Below are 19,257 nucleotides of genomic sequence, written 5' to 3'. Positions count from 1 at the left end.
GTAGAAAGTACAGGTATTTGTGTTCAACATGTAAGAAGTAGAAAGTACAGGTATTTGAGTTCAACATGTGAGAAGTAGAAAGTACAGGTATTTGGGTTCAACATGTAAGAAGTAGAAAGTACAGGTATTTGAGTTCAACATGTGAGAAGTAGAAAGTACAGGTATTTGAGTTCAACATGTAAGAAGTAGAAAGTACAGGTATTTTGGTTCAACATGTAAGAAGTAGAAAGTACAGGTATTTGAGTTCAACATGTGAGAAGTAGAAAGTACAGGTATTTGAGTTCAACATGTGAGAAGTAGAAAGTACAGGTATTTGGGTTCAACATGTAAGAAGTAGAAAGTACAGGTATTTGGGTTCAACATGTAAGAAGTAGAAAGTACAGGTATTTGAGTTCAACATGTAAGAAGTAGAAAGTACAGGTATTTGGGTTCAACATGTGAGAAGTAGAAAGTACAGGTATTTGAGTTCAACCTGTAAGAAGTAGAAAGTACAGGTATTTGAGTTCAACATGTAAGAAGTAGAAAGTACAGGTATTTGAGTTCAACCTGTAAGAAGTAGAAAGTACAGGTATTTGAGTTCAACAAGTAAGAAGTAGAAAGTACAGGTATTTGAGTTCAACCTGTAAGAAGTAGAAAGTACAGGTATTTGAGTTCAACATGTAAGAAGTAGAAAGTACAGGTATTTGTGTTCAACATGTAAGAAGTAGAAAGTACAGGTATTTGAGTTCAACATGTGAGAAGTAGAAAGTACAGGTATTTGGGTTCAACATGTAAGAAGTAGAAAGTACAGGTATTTGAGTTCAACATGTGAGAAGTAGAAAGTACAGGTATTTGAGTTCAACATGTAAGAAGTAGAAAGTACAGGTATTTGGGTTCAACATGTAAGAAGTAGAAAGTACAGGTATTTGGGTTCAACATGTGAGAAGTAGAAAGTACGGGTATTTGGGTTCAACATGTGAGAAGTAGAAAGTACAGGTATTTGGGTTCAACATGTAAGAAGTAGAAAGTACAGGTATTTGAGTTCAACATGTAAGAAGTAGAAAGTACAGGTATTTGAGTTCAACATGTGAGAAGTAGAAAGTACAGGTATTTGGGTTCAACATGTAAGAAGTAGAAAGTACAGGTATTTGGGTTCAACATGTAAGAAGTAGAAAGTACAGGTATTTGGGTTCAACATGTAAGAAGTAGAAAGTACAGGTATTTGAGTTCAACATGTGAGAAGTAGAAAGTACAGGTATTTGAGTTCAACATGTAAGAAGTAGAAAGTACAGGTATTTGGGTTCAACATGTAAGAAGTAGAAAGTACAGGTATTTGAGTTCAACATGTAAGAAGTAGAAAGTACAGGTATTTGAGTTCAACATGTAAGAAGTAGAAAGTACAGGTATTTGAGTTCAACATGTAAGAAGTAGAAAGTACAGGTATTTGAGTTCAACATGTAAGAAGTAGAAAGTACAGGTATTTGAGTTCAACATGTAAGAAGTAGAAAGTACAGGTATTTGGGTTCAACATGTGAGAAGTAGAAAGTACAGGTATTTGAGTTCAACATGTAAGAAGTAGAAAGTACAGGTATTTGAGTTCAACATGTAAGAAGTAGAAAGTACAGGTATTTGTGTTCAACATGTAAGAAGTAGAAAGTACAGGTATTTGAGTTCAACATGTAAGAAGTAGAAAGTACAGGTATTTGAGTTCAACATGTAAGAAGTAGAAAGTACAGGTATTTGGGTTCAACATGTGAGAAGTAGAAAGTACAGGTATTTGAGTTCAACATGTAAGAAGTAGAAAGTACAGGTATTTGAGTTCAACATGTAAGAAGTAGAAAGTACAGGTATTTGGGTTCAACATGTAAGAAGTAGAAAGTACAGGTATTTGAGTTCAACATGTGAGAAGTAGAAAGTACAGGTATTTGAGTTCAACATGTAAGAAGTAGAAAGTACAGGTATTTGAGTTCAACATGTAAGAAGTATAAAGTACAGGTATTTGAGTTCAACATGTAAGAAGTAGAAAGTACAGGTATTTGAGTTCAACATGTAAGAAGTAGAAAGTACAGGTATTTGAGTTCAACATGTAAGAAGTAGAAAGTACAGGTATTTGTGTTCAACATGTGAGAAGTAGAAAGTACAGGTATTTGTGTTCAACATGTAAGAAGTAGAAAGTACAGGTATTTGTGTTCAACATGTGAGAAGTAGAAAGTACAGGTATTTGTGTTCAACATGTAAGAAGTAGAAAGTACAGGTATTTGAGTTCAACATGTAAGAAGTAGAAAGTACAGGTATTTGAGTTCAACATGTAAGAAGTAGAAAGTACAGGTATTTGGGTTCAACATGTAAGAAGTAGAAAGTACAGGTATTTGAGTTCAACATATAAGAAGTAGAAAGTACAGGTATTTGAGTCCAACATGTAAGAAGTAGAAAGTACAGGTATTTGAGTTCAACATGTAAGAAGTAGAAAGTACAGGTATTTGGGTTCAACATGTGAGAAGTAGAAAGTACAGGTATTTGAGTTCAACATGTAAGAAGTAGAAAGTACAGGTATTTGTGTTCAACATGTAAGAAGTAGAAAGTACAGGTATTTGAGTTCAACATGTAAGAAGTAGAAAGTACAGGTATTTGAGTTCAACATGTAAGAAGTAGAAAGTACAGGTATTTGAGTTCAACATGTAAGAAGTAGAAAGTACAGGTATTTGAGTTCAACATGTAAGAAGTAGAAAGTACAGGTATTTGAGTTCAACATGTAAGAAGTAGAAAGTACAGGTATTTGAGTTCAACATGTAAGAAGTAGAAAGTACAGGTATTTGAGTTCAACATGTAAGAAGTAGAAAGTACAGGTATTTGAGTTCAACATGTAAGAAGTAGAAAGTAAAATGTGGTCATAAAAATAAGTAGTGGAGTAAAGTACTGATACCAGAAACATTTACTTAAGTACGGTAACAAAGTATTTGCACTCCACTACTTCCCCACCTCTACACACACACACACACACACACACACACACACACACACACACACACACACACACACACACACACACACACACACACACACACACACACACACACACTCTCTCATATATATATATATATTTGTGTGTGTGTGTGTCCTCTCACGCTGCAGGAGAGTATTTGGAGGCCGTGGAGATGTACAGAGAAGTGCTTCGATCCTCAGAGGAACACAAAGGACGCCTGAAGACCGACTCACTGCAGGTACACACACAAACAAACACACCCACAGCCACACACACACATCACTCATCTACATGTGAAGGACTCTCACACACACACACTATTATAAAGACACACACCCTACTAATGCACACACACTATAATGCATAGACACACATGCTAACACGGGCTGATGAGCTTCGTTCAGACTCGTGGAAAGAAAACTCCAAATAGTCCAAAATCCACAAAGAGAGAATAAAATATTTGCATAAAGGATAGAAACACCCCAAAAAATGTAGACACTAACTTCATCTGTTTTTAATCTCAAATAAATCTCCCAAAAGTCTCGAGACGTGGAACATTTAATTTATGAAAGTAAAAGTAGTATTTAAAATCCAAAATAAATAAAAGAAGAATGACTTTCTTTCTCACAATTTTCAATTTTTTTCTTTGTTTGTCAAGAATTCTTACTTTCGCAGAATTATTACAAATGTTCTGATTTATTTCTTTGAATTTTGACTTTTTCACAGAGTTTTGACTTTTTCTCAAATGTCCACTTTTTTACAGAATTGTTTATATTTTCTGAGAATTTTTTTTATTTCTCAGTATAAAATAAAAATGTTCTCCTTCTGAACATTTCAGGATTTAGCATTTTTTTCAGAAAATGTCAGAAATTCTAAATTTTTATAAATGTTGCACGTTTTTTAAACTGATCACATTCTGTCTTTCTTCCTTGTTGTGGAAACTCAGAGACTTCATGCGACCCACAACCTGATGGAGCTGCTGAAAGCAAAGCATTCTGGGATACCTCCGACGCTGAGAGACGACCGACTCAGTGACGAGGTCATATTCCTCTTTACTCTTAAAATACAGTGTTCATTAATAAACCCTAGAAATCTGTTCTGAATTCTGTAACTCATTTATCTTTCTAAAGCAGGGGGGTCAAACTCAAGGCCCGGGGGCCAAATCCGGCCCGCGACTTCATTTCATGTGGCCCGCAAGAGCCCTGAAAGAATGTAATATGTTTATTATACGGTTACAGGCCGATTTACAGATGCACCATGTCCATAAACTACATGTCCCACAATGCATCTTACATTAGAATTTTTTTTTTAAACTTTTTTTTCAAAATGTCACTTTTTTTCAGAATTTGGTTTTCTTTTAAAATAATTTTGTGACATTCTCACTGAAGAGACTTGCACTTATTTGCCCTAGGCTTCTTCTTTCAGACGTAGTTATTTCTGAAGTGTTTACCCTATCCAATAATAATCCAATGCAGAGGAAATAAAGTAATATAATACATTATTGTATATATATTATATATTTATATATGTATGTTTATATAGTCTTAAAGTTACAACCGGCCCTTTGAGTGCACCCATAATGCTGATGTGGCCCGTGATGAAATTGAGTTTGACCCCCCTGTTCTAAAGGATTGGCGCCTGCAGCTCCCATGAATCCCTCGTTACATTGGACCTGTTTCTATTCCCTTCATGGTGTCCCTCTCCCTTCAGGCAGAGCAGCTGAGACGGCATTATATGACTAAATACGACTCTGAGGTTTCCGACGCTCTGCAGGCGCTGCAGCCGGTTCTGCAGAGCATCAAGGAGCTGAGACGCAAAGTGAGAGACCACCTGCTCTGTGTTTGGACAGCGTAATGCATGCTATTGGGTTGTTTAGGGGGGACAGGTTTAGGAGGGACAGGTTTAGGAGGGACAGGTTTAGGGGGGACAGGTTTAGGGGGGACAGGTTTAGGAGGGACAGGTTTAGGAGGGACAGGTTTAGGAGGGACAGGTTTAGGGGGGACAGGTTTAGGAGGGACAGGTTTAGGGGGGACAGGTTTAGGAGGGACAGGTTTAGGGGGGACAGGTTTAGGAGGGACAGGTTTAGGGGGGGACAGGTTTAGGAGGGACAGGTTTAGGGGGACAGGTTTAGGAGGGACAGGTTTAGGGGGACAGGTTTAGGGGGTACAGGTTTAGGAGGGACAGGTTTAGGAGGGACAGGTTTAGGGCGGACAGGTTTAGGGGGGACAGGTTTAGGAGGGACAGGTTTAGGGGGGACAGGTTTAGGAGGGACAGGTTTAGGGGGGACAGGTTTAGGGGGGACAGGTTTAGGGGGGACAGGTTTAGGAGGGACAGGTTTAGGGGGGACAGGTTTAGGAGGGACAGGTTTAGGAGGGACAGGTTTAGGGGGGACAGGTTTAGGAGGGTTTAGGAGGGACAGGTTTAGGGGGGACAGGTTTAGGAGGGTTTAGGAGGGACAGGTTTAAGGCCCTGTCACACTGTCCCGAAATTGACACCCGATGGACACACGATAAAGGAAATGTTCAAATTCGGCTGTGATCGTAGCAACATTGGGCCATTCGTGAGGGCATCTAAGCCATCGTATGACCGCCGGTGGAGTTTCTCAGGCTCCGGCAGCAACTTCGTGAGCGGCAACTTCGTAAGGCACTCGTGAGGGCATCTTGTCAAATCGTGTCATCTTCGTGTTATCATCGGTGCATTCGCCCTCACTCTGATCGGGGCGAATGCCCGATGGCACCGATGATAACAAGATGCCCTCACGATGGCCTTACGAAGGGCAACATTTACACACGAATTCAACACGAAAATGAACCTTCTCAAGGTCCTTCGGCAATTTTTTGGCATGCCAAAGATTTTGCCACCGCTCACGAAGTTGCTGCCGGAGCCTGAGAAACTCCACCGGCGGTCATACGATGGCTTAAGATGCCCTCACGAATGGCCCGATGTTGCTACGATCACAGCCGAATTTGAACATTTCCTTTATCGTGTGTCCATCGGGTTTTTTATTGCACAACAAAATCATGTAAATATATTATGTAAATAACCCAATTTGTGTTCTGTGAAACTAAAAAGGATATAATATATTATTTTGAAGGACAGTTGACAGGAAATTGTTGTTGCTATGGAAACAACATTACGGAGAAAACGTAATATTTTCTACATATAACGACGGATAAAGTAAAGAACAAAGTCTGAAGATATCAGTACAGTATCATAGTACTGTAACATAATTGTTTGTGTTACTTTCGTTGCAGTTGTATGTCTTAAATGTAATGTAAATGTTGCCTTCGTGTGTGGTTCGGGGCCATCTTCGTGCGAAATTCACAATTCCATATTCGTGTGTCCATCGGGTGTCAATTTCGGGACAGTGTGACAGGGGCTTTAGGGGTAACAGGTTTAGGAGGGACAGGTTTAGGAGGGACAGGTTTAGGAGGGACAGGGTTTAGGGGGGACAGGTTAAGGGGGGACAGGTTTAGGAGGGACAGGTTTAGGAGGGACATGTTTAGGAGGGACAGGTTTAGGGGGACAGGTTTAGGAGGGACAGGTTTAGGAGGGACAGGTTTAGGGGGGACAGGTTTAGGGGGGACAGGTTTAGGAGGGACAGGTTTAGGGGGGACAGGTTTAGGAGGGACAGGTTTAGGAGGGACAGGTTTAGGGGGGACAGGTTTAGGAGGGACAGGTTTAGGGGGGACAGGTTTTAGGAGGGACAGGTTTAGGGGGGACAGGTTTAGGAGGGTTTAGGAGGGACAGGTTTAGGGGGGACAGGTTTAGGAGGGACAAGTTTAGGGGGGACAGGTTTAGCAGGGTTTAGGAGGGACAGGTTTAGGGGGGACAGGTTTAGGAGGGTTTAGGAGGGACAGGTTTAGGGGGGACAGGTTTAGGGGGACAGGTTTAGGGGGACAGGTTTAGGAGGGACAGGTTTAGGGGGGACAGGTTTAGGGGGGACAGGTCTAGGAGGGACAGGTTTAGGAGGGACAGGTTTTAGGAGGGACAGTTTTAGGGGGGACAGGTTTAGGAGGGACAGGGTTTAGGAGGGACAGGTTTAGGAGAGACAGGTTTAGAGCTCCAACAAGCCGTGTAGGACAGAGAGTGAATACACAGACTATCAGAGATGCTGTGAGAAACCAATGAGAGTTTGGAACATTGAACAAAGTGAATCTATTCTAGTCGACCTCAACGATGGAGCTGTGATCAGGAGAAATGGCCACGGGATCTTTAAAACCACTTGTAACTAAATAAAAACACAGAATTTACGCGCAATTAAAATAAATAATAATAATTAAATCAATGAACAAATAAATAAAATAAATACATTAAATGTTTTTAATAAAGAATAAATAAAATGAATTAAAAAAAATATTAAAATTATATTAAAAAATAAATATATAAAAATAAAAATAAATACATAATTTTTACCAATTATTTTTAGATATGAAATGCACCGCGAGACAGGAACACATCTCTCTTTATCTCATCATTAGTAATAACGCTGTTCTTAAAGCCGTCTTTTCTCCTCCTCCTGTTACCTGTGTCCAGGTGAAGCAGAACTCCCCCTGGTGGCTGGAGGTGGTGCAGCGGGCGGTTCGATGCTCCACCGATGACGAGCTGGTTTCTCGTATCAAGAACGATCTGACGTCGAGCTACAAGCAGCAGGCCAGCAAACTCAGCATGGCAGACAAGTACACTGATCAATAATATATAAATACATAGGTGTTGGCTCGCCTCACTTTGCACCGCCACACACCACAGCAGTGTCGACGTACCTGGCCATAAACCTGACCCCGTCCTCCTGCAGGTTCAGGGACGCTGTGGGTCTTCAGCTCCTCCTCACCTCTCAGATCCAGGACCTGATGAAGAGCCAGAAGACGGTTCAGGACGCCGTGAAGAAGCTGGAGGGCCCGGCGTCGCGAGAGGTCATCGAGGAGGTCACCATCTGCCACCTGAGACCCCAGAGACTACCTCTAAACACGTAATATAACCTTTTATAATCTAAAACACAAGACATAATGACTTGATTCTTCCAGCGGGAAATTGGGTTAGTAAACTCAACGTAAACACTACACTTGTGTCAAGAAATAACTCAATAACGCAAGAAAAGGAGAAACCGATTTACTGAATTGCAGGTTAAGACCATCTGATATATCCTATAATCAGGGCTGCACATAACAGGTGCGCATGCGCACACTCCGCCAAAAAAAGAGCACCGGGTCATTTGAAAAAAAGCGCATTTGCGTACCAACATTGAGAGAGAGCGAGAGAGAGAGAGAGAGGGAGAGAGAGAAGAGAGAGAAGGGAGAAGAGAAAAGAGAGGAGAGAGAGAAGGGAGAAGAGAAAAGAGAGGAGAGAGGAGAGAGAGAAAAAGATATGTGCGAGTTGCATATGAACTCGGGGCCGGCCCGTAGCACTGGCGTAATAGATGTTCGCCTAGGGCGCCAGATCTGTGGAGGCGCTGCGCTGACAGTTCTGGGAGGGAAAAAAACATTTTTGACCGTTGGGGCTCATCCTAATTTTCGGCCTTGATGTAACAATATTCATAATTAAGTAAAAGTAACACCCTTTTCATCCCGGTTACACTTTTCATTTGCCCTGTACGATGGGCGCTCTAAGTGATGAAAATGGGGGATGTTGGCTTATCTGGCGCCCCGCAGCTCACAGCCAAAGTGCGAGCGTGGGAGCGAGCGAGGGAGAGAGAGAGGGAGGGTGCACCGGTACCGGCGCTGTTGTTATTAGCATCTGGTGCTAGCTGCGGATATAAGAAGAAGATGTTTCTACAATAATGTGGAGGGAGAGTCCTCTCCAGTCAGACTGAGAGGCTGATAACTACAGCTCAGTGAGGTAAAGGACTCTGAGTGTTTAGATAGTTCACTTTAGTCTAAGTTCAAACGGTTTGATCACAATTTATGTAAACACATATTTCCAAGGCACTCCTTTATAATTATTGGGATAAACAGGTTTCAAATCATTCCAGTGTATACTATAGGACAGTAACCAAACATATCCTTTAAAACTGGAGAGATAAAAAAAAAATGCATAAATAAATGTTAACTGGTTAAATAAAATATGAATGAACAACATAAATAAAATAAGTTACATTCATTTGTTATTGGCTATGGTAGGTTATTGGTTATGTTCACATACTTATTGGATTACATCCACTTGTCTAAGATGACAACAGAGACTTTCGACCCAAACCCAGCTGTTGACTTGTGGATGCAAGCAGCTAATCGCAGACTCAACCAGAGAGGAAGAAGTAGGCCTACATCATCAGCTACCATGTCTGACAGAGAGGAAGACAGTGAGGAGAACAGTCAGGAGGGAAGTGATGACAGCTTGTAGGATTACTGGTCATGCTAATGTTGTCTTGTGTTCAGCTCTGCATGTGTGTTCTGTGTTCACCTCTGCATGTGTGTTCTGTGTTCACCTCTGCATGTGTGTTCTGTGTTCACCTCTGCATGTGTGTTCTGTGTTCACCTCTGCATGTGTGTTCTGTGTTCACCTCTGCATGTGTGTTCTGTGTTCACCTCTGCATGTGTGTTCTGTGTTCACCTCTGCATGTGTGTTCTGTGTTCACCTCTGCATGTGTGTTCTGTGTTCACCTCTGCATGTGTGTTCTGTGTTCACCTCTGCATGTGTGTTCTGTGTTCACCTCTGCATGTGTGTTCTGTGTTCCCCTCTGCATGTGTGTTCTGTGTTCACCTCTGCATGTGTGTTCTGTGTTCACCTCTGCATGTGTGTTCAGTGCCGTTTGTCTGGCAAATAGAGTCAAGACCCCTCAAAAGTTACGGTTTATTTCATTTTAAGGATGAGCACCAAGCAACATCTCCAGGTGCTCCTTTGAGAACCAGGGCAAAAAAGTTATGTGCACCCCTGCTTATAATCTCATTATTCTTCCAGGGGGTTTCATGACTGATCTCCTTCTCTCTGTATTACAGTTGTGTTTTCTGCAAGGCCGATGTGCTCTTCACTGACTACGAGTCCAAGCTGTTTTCACACACGTAAGTAGTGTTTGTTTGTTTTTGTATATATATATCTCTTGTTAAACATTTATTCTAATTCTTACATTTGTTTTTATTATTAATTTATTTGTTCTTGCTTTTTCGAAAATGTATATTTCTTGTTTCTCATTTTATTGACTTTTTAAACATTTATTCTTATTTATTGAATTTAGAATATTCTCTGAACCCTTAGATTTTCTTAGAGTATCTTTGTAATTACATTCTTTTATCATTTCATATTCCAGCTATTCCTCAAAAAACATGTTTTGGATATCATCCCATTCAAATTTTTAATTTAAATTTAATACATTTTAAGAAATTGTAGTTTTTGTATTTCTACCCCAAGCTTCCATAAGTGGGTCAAAAATGACCCGCATGCATTTCCTCTGGGAACCTATGATTCTTATCACCTTGCTGTCAGGACTACATTCACTGTGGACCACACAGACGACATCACAAGTGACACCTCTCAGGAAGATTATTTTACACAACAAGATCTGAAACCTGTCAGTATAATGATAATAATAAGTGTAAGGGAAACTTCTGCAGCAATAGAGAGTCAGGACTCAGAGAGACACGAGAAGAGTTGGAGCTTTGATGTCAAACACTGGCCGGAGAATTCATATCACAAGTCACAGCAGCAAAAGGTTCTGACTGCACGGGTGGGTTGCCATGTCAATTCTGATCAGCCTATCTCTCTCTCGATAGACCTAGTTTACAGAGAGTTAATGAGCATATTGGGGCGTAAACATCTGTGGAGCTTTAGAAAGCCAGCGTTCCCACAGCCGTAAACCATTTCGTGACCGAGAGTTGAACTGGTTTATCAAGATAGCTGGAGCCTCCCATTCCTTAAGAGAGATAGCAGAGCCAGGGTTTGGTCGTAAACGTCAACAGGCAATAAGGTTACATATCTTAGGAGTAAAGGAGAATTATTCCCTCACAATAATAATAATACATTATATTTGTACAGGGCTTCTCAAGGACTCAACATCGCTTTACAATACAAGGGAAGGTTAGGGTGGGGGGTATAGGACTATCACACCTGATCAACCGGCATGGATTGATGGGGGGGGGGGCTATGAGTAGACAAGAGGAGAAGAGTTTTGAAAAGGGACTGGAATACTGTGAGGGTCTCAGAATTGCGGAGATCTTTGCATCGATATGTTCAAAAAAATGTTTTCAAAATGTAAGTAAAATGTCTAAAATTATAAATAGTGAAAAATTAAATATAAAATATTTCTAGTGTGAAACAAAATATAATACTAAATATTATACAAGTGATTTTTCTAAACCAAAATGACACAAATGGCATAAAAACACATATTATTCTAATACGGGTCCTTTTTGACCCACTTGTGGAGGAGGGCGGGGTCCAGCCACTCTAAGGGCATCGAAGGGTTAATTAAACAGTTTATTATAATTCTTTATTTGTTCTTGCTTTTTCGTAAATGTATTTTTCTTGTTCAAATTTTTTTTCAAATGGTTTTAAAATATTCCAACATTTTTTTCTAAATGTATGTCTTTTAAATTATTTATTTTGATTTCATTGGATTTATAATATTCTTAGAAACTATTTTATTATAATTCTATATTTTTTCTTGCTTTTTTTATTATTTCTAATTTTATTGACTTTAAAAAATGTATTTCTTAATCTTTTTTAAATATTCCGAAATGTTTTTTGTTTGATTTGTATATTATTTATATTTCTCGTTAAACATTTAGCCTTATTTTAGACATTTAAATATATATTTGTAACAGTTTAACAATAGTTTTATATTTTAATTAGATATTTCTTGTATGCATGTACCAACACTCAGTCCTTGGCCCTATGGGTTAGGGTTATACATATTCATTTAATTGCATGAAAACTAACCGTGATTTAACGATGATTTCCCGCTCGCTCCTCAGGGTGAAGGGTCAGACGGCGATCTTCGAGGAGATGATCGAGGACCAGGAGGGGGGTCTGATGGACGACCGGCTGCCCACCACCAGCAGAGGATTGTGGGCCGCCAGCGAGACGGAGAAAAGCCTGAAGGCAATCCTCGCCTTCGCCAAACTGAAGCGCCTCGATAACGATCTGCTGGAGGAAGGAACCACCTTCATGGAGCTGCTCGAGTGCTGGAAGAAGGAGTACAAGGTGAGGGGGCTGAGGTTATTATTTTAATAAAGATACCTGGAAGAAGGAGTAGAAAGTGAGGAAGCTCGGGTTATTATTTTATATTAATTTAATAAGAAACCTGCAAGAAAGAGCTGCTGCACGTCTCCCACTCTGCATTAAAACTAACTCCAACTCCATTTTAGAATAATTCTGAAGCTACAAAGTGTGTTTGGAAAACCAGAAATATCTCTGAAACATTGAAAGATTGTTTACGAAAAATCCCCCCTGCATCGTAAATATTACGCATTTTTTAAAGTATTGATTAAAGTTACCCGGTGTTGGTTTCCTCAGGCGTTGCACGAGGAATCACGTTAATAATACATATATATTTATAACAGTGTATTAATAATGAAGTTACCTGTGTGTGTCTCTCAGGTGTTGCACGAGTACTGGATGGTCCTCAGGGATCAATGATATAATAAATATATATATTTACGAGTGTTTATTATCAATAAAGTTACCTGTGTGCATGGGCGCGGGAAGGGGGGGTGCTGAGGGGGCTGCAGCACCCCCATCTGCAGGGTCCACTAGCACCCGCACTCCCAAACGCGGCGCACCTACAGTGTAAGCGCGCCACAGTTTCGCCGCTGCGAGGCTCCACTAGCACCTCCCCCCCCCCTCCTGTGCGCCACAGTTTCACCGCTGCTAGACGCTACTAGCCCCCCCCCCGCACCCCCAACTCTGACTGACTTCCCGCGTCCCTGCCTGTGTGTGTCTCTCAGGTGTTGCACGAGTACTGGATGGTCCTCAGGAATCACGTGTCGGCCATCGATGAACTCGGCATGGCGACGGAAAGACTTCGAGTTCGTCTTCCTGATGAACCCAAACCCAAACTGCTGCACATCATCGAGCCCCACGAGGTGCAGGACATGTTATTATTACTCTTAATGTTCATTTATATGGTTTCAAAGCTGTGTCACAAACCTAAACCTGTAAATAATTATTGTAGGTTACAAAAAAACATGGATTTTCTCCTAAATAATAATTAGTTGAGTAAATTTAAAGAAAAAAGTTTGAAAAAATATATATATTGCAAAATGTAATATTCACAAGAAAATATTATTTTATATATGTCCTAATATTATTTAAAAAGTCCTAGAAAACTTCACTATTTTATACTTTTTTAATTTAATTAATGTAATAAACAAGCTGACTCGTCAAATCAAACTTTACTTTTTTGAACATTTTGCCACTAAAATAAGCTTAAGTCTGTTTTGATCTTAGTTAATCAATTCCCCGTTAATGATTGATCGTAAAGCCCCCCCCCCCCAGACCAGGTTTTAGACGCCTTGTTATCTGAATATATGAGATGCATTATTTTACCTGAAGTGTCTGTGCCCCTCAGGTGGATCAGAACCAGCAGAAGCTTCTGAACGACCAGGCGCTCGCTAAGTCTCAGCTGCAGAAGAAGCTGGGCCAGGTGCTCTACCTCAACAACCTGGAGAAGGTGATCACAAACACACCTAATCCATAACCTGGAGAAGGTGATCACAAACACACCTAATCCATAACCTGGAGAAGGTGATCACAAACACACCTAATCCATAACCTGGAGAAGGTGATCACAAACACACCTAATCCATAACCTGGAGAAGGTGATCACAAACACACCTAATCCACAACCTGGAGAAGGTGATCACAAACACACCTAATCCACAACCTGGAGAAGGTGATCACAAACACACCTAATCCACAACCTGGAGAAGGTGATCACAAACACACCTAATCCACAACCTGGAGAAGGTGATCACAAACACACCTAATCCATAACCTAGAGAAGGTGATCACAAACACACCTAATCTATAACCTGGAGAAGGTGATCACAAACACACCTAATCCATAACCTGGAGAAGGTGATCACAAACACACCTAATCTATAACCTAGAGAAGGTGATCACAAACACACCTAATCCACAACCTAGAGAAGGTGATCACAAACACACCTAATCCACAACCTGGAGAAGGTGATCACAAACACACCTAATCCACAACCTGGAGAAGGTGATCACAAACACACCTAATCTATAACCTGGAGAAGGTGATCACAAACACACCTAATCCATAACCTGGAGAAGGTGATCACAAACACACCTAATCCACAACCTAGAGAAGGTGATCACAAACACACCTAATCCATAACCTGGAGAAGGTGATCACAAACACACCTAATCCATAACCTGGAGAAGGTGATCACAAACACACCTAATCCACAACCTAGAGAAGGTGATCACAAACACACCTAATCTAATCCATAACCTAACCTGGAGAAGGTGATCACAAACACACCTAATCAAACCTGGAGAAGGTGATCACAAACACACCTAATCTATAACCTAGAGAAGGTGATCACAAACACACCTAATCCACAACCTGGAGAAGGTGATCACAAACACACCTAATCCATAACCTAGAGAAGGTGATCACAAACACACTAATCCACAACCTGGAGAAGGTGATCACAAACACACCTAATCCACAACCTGGAGAAGGTGATCACAAACACACCTAATCTATAACCTGGAGAAGGTGATCACAAACACACCTAATCTATAACCTGGAGAAGGTGATCACAAACACACCTAATCCACAACCTGGAGAAGGTGATCACAAACACACCTAATCTATAACCTGGAGAAGGTGATCACAAACACACCTAATCTATAACCTGGAGAAGGTGATCACAAACACACCTAATCTATAACCTGGAGAAGGTGATCACAAACACACCTAATCCACAACCTGGAGAAGGTGATCACAAACACACCTAATCCATAACCTGGAGAAGGTGATCACAAACACACCTAATCCATAACCTAGAGAAGGTGATCACAAACACACCTAATCCACAACCTGGAGAAGGTGATCACAAACACACCTAATCCACAACCTGGAGAAGGTGATCACAAACACACCTAATCTATAACCTGGAGAAGGTGATCACAAACACACCTACTCCACAACCTGGAGAAGGTGATCACAAACACACCTAATCCATAACCTGGAGAAGGTGATCACAAACACACCTAATCCATAACCTGGAGAAGGTGATCACAAACACACCTAATCCACAACCTGGAGAAGGTGATCACAAACACACCTAATCCATAACCTGGAGAAGGTGATCACAAACACACCTAATCCACAACCTGGAGAAGGTGATCACAAACACACCTAATCCACAACCTAGAGAAGGTGATCACAAACACACCTAATCCCACAACCTGGAGAAGGTGATCACAAACACACCTAATCCACAACCTGGAGAAGGTGATCACAAACACACCTAATCCATAACCTAGAGAAGGTGATCACAAACACACCTAATCCACAACCTGGAGAAGGTGATCACAAACACACCTAATCTATAACCTGGAGAAGGTGATCACAAACACACCTAATCCACAACCTGGAGAAGGTGATCACAAACACACCTAATCCATAACCTAGAGAAGGTGATCACAAACACACCTAATCCACAACCTAGAGAAGGTGATCACAAACACACCTAATCCACAACCTGGAGAAGGTGATCACAAACACACCTAATCCACAACCTGGAGAAGGTGATCACAAACACACCTAATCTATAACCTAGAGAAGGTGATCACAAACACACCTAATCCACAACCTGGAGAAGGTGATCACAAACACACCTAATCCATAACCTAGAGAAGGTGATCACAAACACACCTAATCCACAACCTGGAGAAGGTGATCACAAACACACCTAATCCACAACCTGGAGAAGGTGATCACAAACACACCTAATCTATAACCTGGAGAAGGTGATCACAAACACACCTAATCTATAACCTGGAGAAGGTGATCACAAACACACCTAATCCACAACCTGGAGAAGGTGATCACAAACACACCTAATCTATAACCTGGAGAAGGTGATCACAAACACACCTAATCTATAACCTGGAGAAGGTGATCACAAACACACCTAATCTATAACCTGGAGAAGGTGATCACAAACACACCTAATCCATAACCTAGAGAAGGTGATCACAAACACACCTAATCCACAACCTGGAGAAGGTGATCACAAACACACCTAATCCACAACCTGGAGAAGGTGATCACAAACACACCTAATCTATAACCTGGAGAAGGTGATCACAAACACACCTACTCCACAACCTGGAGAAGGTGATCACAACACACCTATCCATAACCTGGAGAAGGTGATCACAAACACACCTAATCCATAACCTGGAGAAGGTGATCACAAACACACCTAATCCACAACCTGGAGAAGGTGATCACAAACACACCTAATCCATAACCTGGAGAAGGTGATCACAAACACACCTAATCCACAACCTGGAGAAGGTGATCACAAACACACCTAATCCACAACCTAGAGAAGGTGATCACAAACACACCTAATCCACAACCTGGAGAAGGTGATCACAAACACACCTAATCCACAACCTGGAGAAGGTGATCACAAACACACCTAATCCATAACCTAGAGAAGGTGATCACAAACACACCTAATCCACAACCTGGAGAAGGTGATCACAAACACACCTAATCTATAACCTGGAGAAGGTGATCACAAACACACCTAATCCACAACCTGGAGAAGGTGATCACAAACACACCTAATCCATAACCTGGAGAAGGTGATCACAAACACACCTAATCTATAACCTGGAGAAGGTGATCACAAACACACCTAATCTATAACTCATATCAATATAAACTAATTTAAATAATCCCCCTCTCTGTTGCAGTCGCAGGACAAATCCAACGAAGAGCTGAACCCCGAGCCGTGTCCCATCTGTGCCCGGCCCCTGGGAAAGGAGGTGAGAGACCCCGTAGGATAAAGAGAATACTTCTCTCTCTCTCCAGCGGGCGGTGCTCACCTGTAGAAAAGTGCTCTATAAATAAGATGCATAATTTTCTCTCTCTCTCTCTCTCTCTCTCTCTCTCTCTCTCTCTCTCTCTCTCTCTCTCTCTTCCCCCCCCCCCCCCCCCCCAGTGGGCGGTGCTCACCTGCGGACACTGCTTCTGTAACGAGTGTATCTCCATCATGGTGGAGCAGTACAGCGTGGGCTCCAGACGCAGAGCCATCAGATGTGCAGTCTGCAGACAGATCACCTCTCACGCCGAGATCTCATACGTGTTCACCACCCAGGCCTCAGGACAGGACCAGGACATACCTGTACAGGTAGAGGAGGCTCGGGGGACACAAGGAGACATAGAGGACTACAAAGAGACACCAAATGACTACAAAGAGACACTAAAGGACTACAAAGAGACACTAAAGGACTACAAAGAGACACTAAAGGACTACAAAGAGACACTAAGGACTACAAAGAGACACTAAAGGACTACAAAGAGACACTAAGGACTACAGAGAGACACTAAAGGACTACAAAGAGACACTAAAGGACTACAAAGAGACACTAAAGGACTACAAAGAGACACTAAAGGACTACAAAGAGACACTAAGGACTACAAAGAGACACTAAAGGACTACAGAGAGACACTAAGGACTACAGAGAGACACTAAAGGACTACAAAGAGACACTAAGGACTACAGAGAGACACTAAAGGACTACAAAGAGACACTAAGGACTACAGAGAGACACTAAAGGACTACAAAGAGACACTAAAGGACTACAAAGAGAGAGACACCAAATTACTACAAAGAGACACCAAATGACTACAAAGAAGAAAAGGAAATGCGAAAATAATACAGAGAGACAAACACCCGCCAAAAAGACCACGAAAAGACAAACAACGACAAACTAGGATGACGACCTGACGACTTGCAATTTACATCCATGTCTGTCCAAATCTAAACAGTTCACGCTCAGTCGTCGGCAGCATGGACGAATAAAAGAAACGCAGTATTTAAAGTGTGTGTCGCTCTGCTCTCACATGTTTCCTCTCTGTTCTTCAGGGCAGCCACTCGACCAAGGTGGAGGCCGTGGTCCGGACCCTGAAGAAGATCCAGTTGATCGACCCGGGGGCCAAGTGTCTGGTGTTCTCCACGGTAACACTAGTGTGTGTGTGTGTGTGTGTGTGTGTGTGTGTGTGTGTGTGTGTGTGTGTGTGTGTGTGTGTGTGTGTGTGTGTGTGTGTGTGTGTGTGTGTGTGTGTGTGTGTGTGTGTGTGTGTGTGTGTGTGTGTGTGTGTGTGTGTGTGTGTGTGTGTGTGTGTGTGTGTGTGTGTGTGTGTGTGTGTGTGTGTGTGGTGTGTGTGTGTGTGTGTGTGTGTGTGTGTGTGTGTGTGTGTGTGTGTGTGTGTGCGTGTGCGTGTGCGACCCCCCCCCCCCTCTCTTTCTCTCTCTCTTTAAAGAAATAGGAAGCCTGGATGATTTCATTGAGAGATGGTGCTTTTAAGACTTTTTACATCTCTCTCTCTCTCAGTGGCTCAGTGTGTTGGACATCATCTCTAAGGCTTTGTTCGACAACAACATGGAGTTCTCTCAGATCAACGGCATCCACAAGTTCCAGGTCTCTACATTATGAATATGCTGAACACACACACACACACACACACACACACACACACTATTCCCTGCATCCACTGCTCCAGGTTGGGTTTTCCACTTGTGCACTTAAGAAAAAACGTAATATGTGACCCGCTCTATCGAAATCAGTCGGAAGTCTCAACGGCTCATTTCAAAATAAACGTGGATTTGCGTAAAAAACTATTGTTTCGGTGTTCGGGTGTTTTGTTTGATTTTAAATAAACAAAGTCTTGGCTTTCAGAATATGAAACTTTTATTTCCAAAATCACACGATAAATACATGTTTTAAGCTTGTGAAGGGACGAAGACAGCTCTCACTCGCAATCTGCTGTTCCGCAGCGCCGCCCCCCCTCCCTCCGCTGACATGATGAATGTAAGCGTATAGTAATCATAGATAACACGGCAGGGTCCGTTACAGTTTGTTTTCATCTGATTTCAAATAAACAAAGTCTTGGCTTTCAGAATATTAAACTTGTTTCGGCAAATTCAGATGATAAATACAACTTTGAAGCTTCGGCATAATTACAAGCGGAGAGCGGAGTAACTTGACATCACAGCAGGCAGAACAACAGCCGGGGTTTCTCCTGAGGATTTTCCCCGGGAAACAAACACAATACACACAAACACAAAATTACACACACACACACA

General features: G+C 41.6%; 1 protein-coding gene across 1 annotated transcript in view; it reads left to right on the top strand.

Annotated features, from left to right (window-relative positions):
- The window catches only part of shprh (SNF2 histone linker PHD RING helicase), a gene marked incomplete at its 5' end in the record, with an annotated part of 31,421 nt that overhangs the window by 4,785 nt on the left and 7,379 nt on the right, over window positions 1–19,257 (top strand). The window contains 13 exons of the mRNA XM_034219761.1: window positions 3,112–3,200; window positions 3,909–4,001; window positions 4,673–4,780; window positions 7,499–7,641; window positions 7,758–7,931; window positions 9,895–9,957; window positions 11,866–12,094; window positions 12,838–12,975; window positions 13,461–13,562; window positions 16,862–16,933; window positions 17,110–17,298; window positions 18,037–18,129; window positions 18,506–18,592. Coding sequence (XP_034075652.1) covers window positions 3,112–3,200; window positions 3,909–4,001; window positions 4,673–4,780; window positions 7,499–7,641; window positions 7,758–7,931; window positions 9,895–9,957; window positions 11,866–12,094; window positions 12,838–12,975; window positions 13,461–13,562; window positions 16,862–16,933; window positions 17,110–17,298; window positions 18,037–18,129; window positions 18,506–18,592 — 1,580 coding nt within the window. The remainder of the gene's footprint in view (window positions 1–3,111; window positions 3,201–3,908; window positions 4,002–4,672; window positions 4,781–7,498; window positions 7,642–7,757; window positions 7,932–9,894; window positions 9,958–11,865; window positions 12,095–12,837; window positions 12,976–13,460; window positions 13,563–16,861; window positions 16,934–17,109; window positions 17,299–18,036; window positions 18,130–18,505; window positions 18,593–19,257) is intronic.

This window comes from Gymnodraco acuticeps, unplaced genomic scaffold (genome assembly GCF_902827175.1).
Source record: "Gymnodraco acuticeps unplaced genomic scaffold, fGymAcu1.1, whole genome shotgun sequence".
Taxonomy (NCBI): Eukaryota; Metazoa; Chordata; class Actinopteri; order Perciformes; family Bathydraconidae; genus Gymnodraco; species Gymnodraco acuticeps.
The sequence above is the reverse complement of the archived record's forward strand: the minus strand, read 5'-3'. Positions and strand labels throughout refer to the sequence as shown.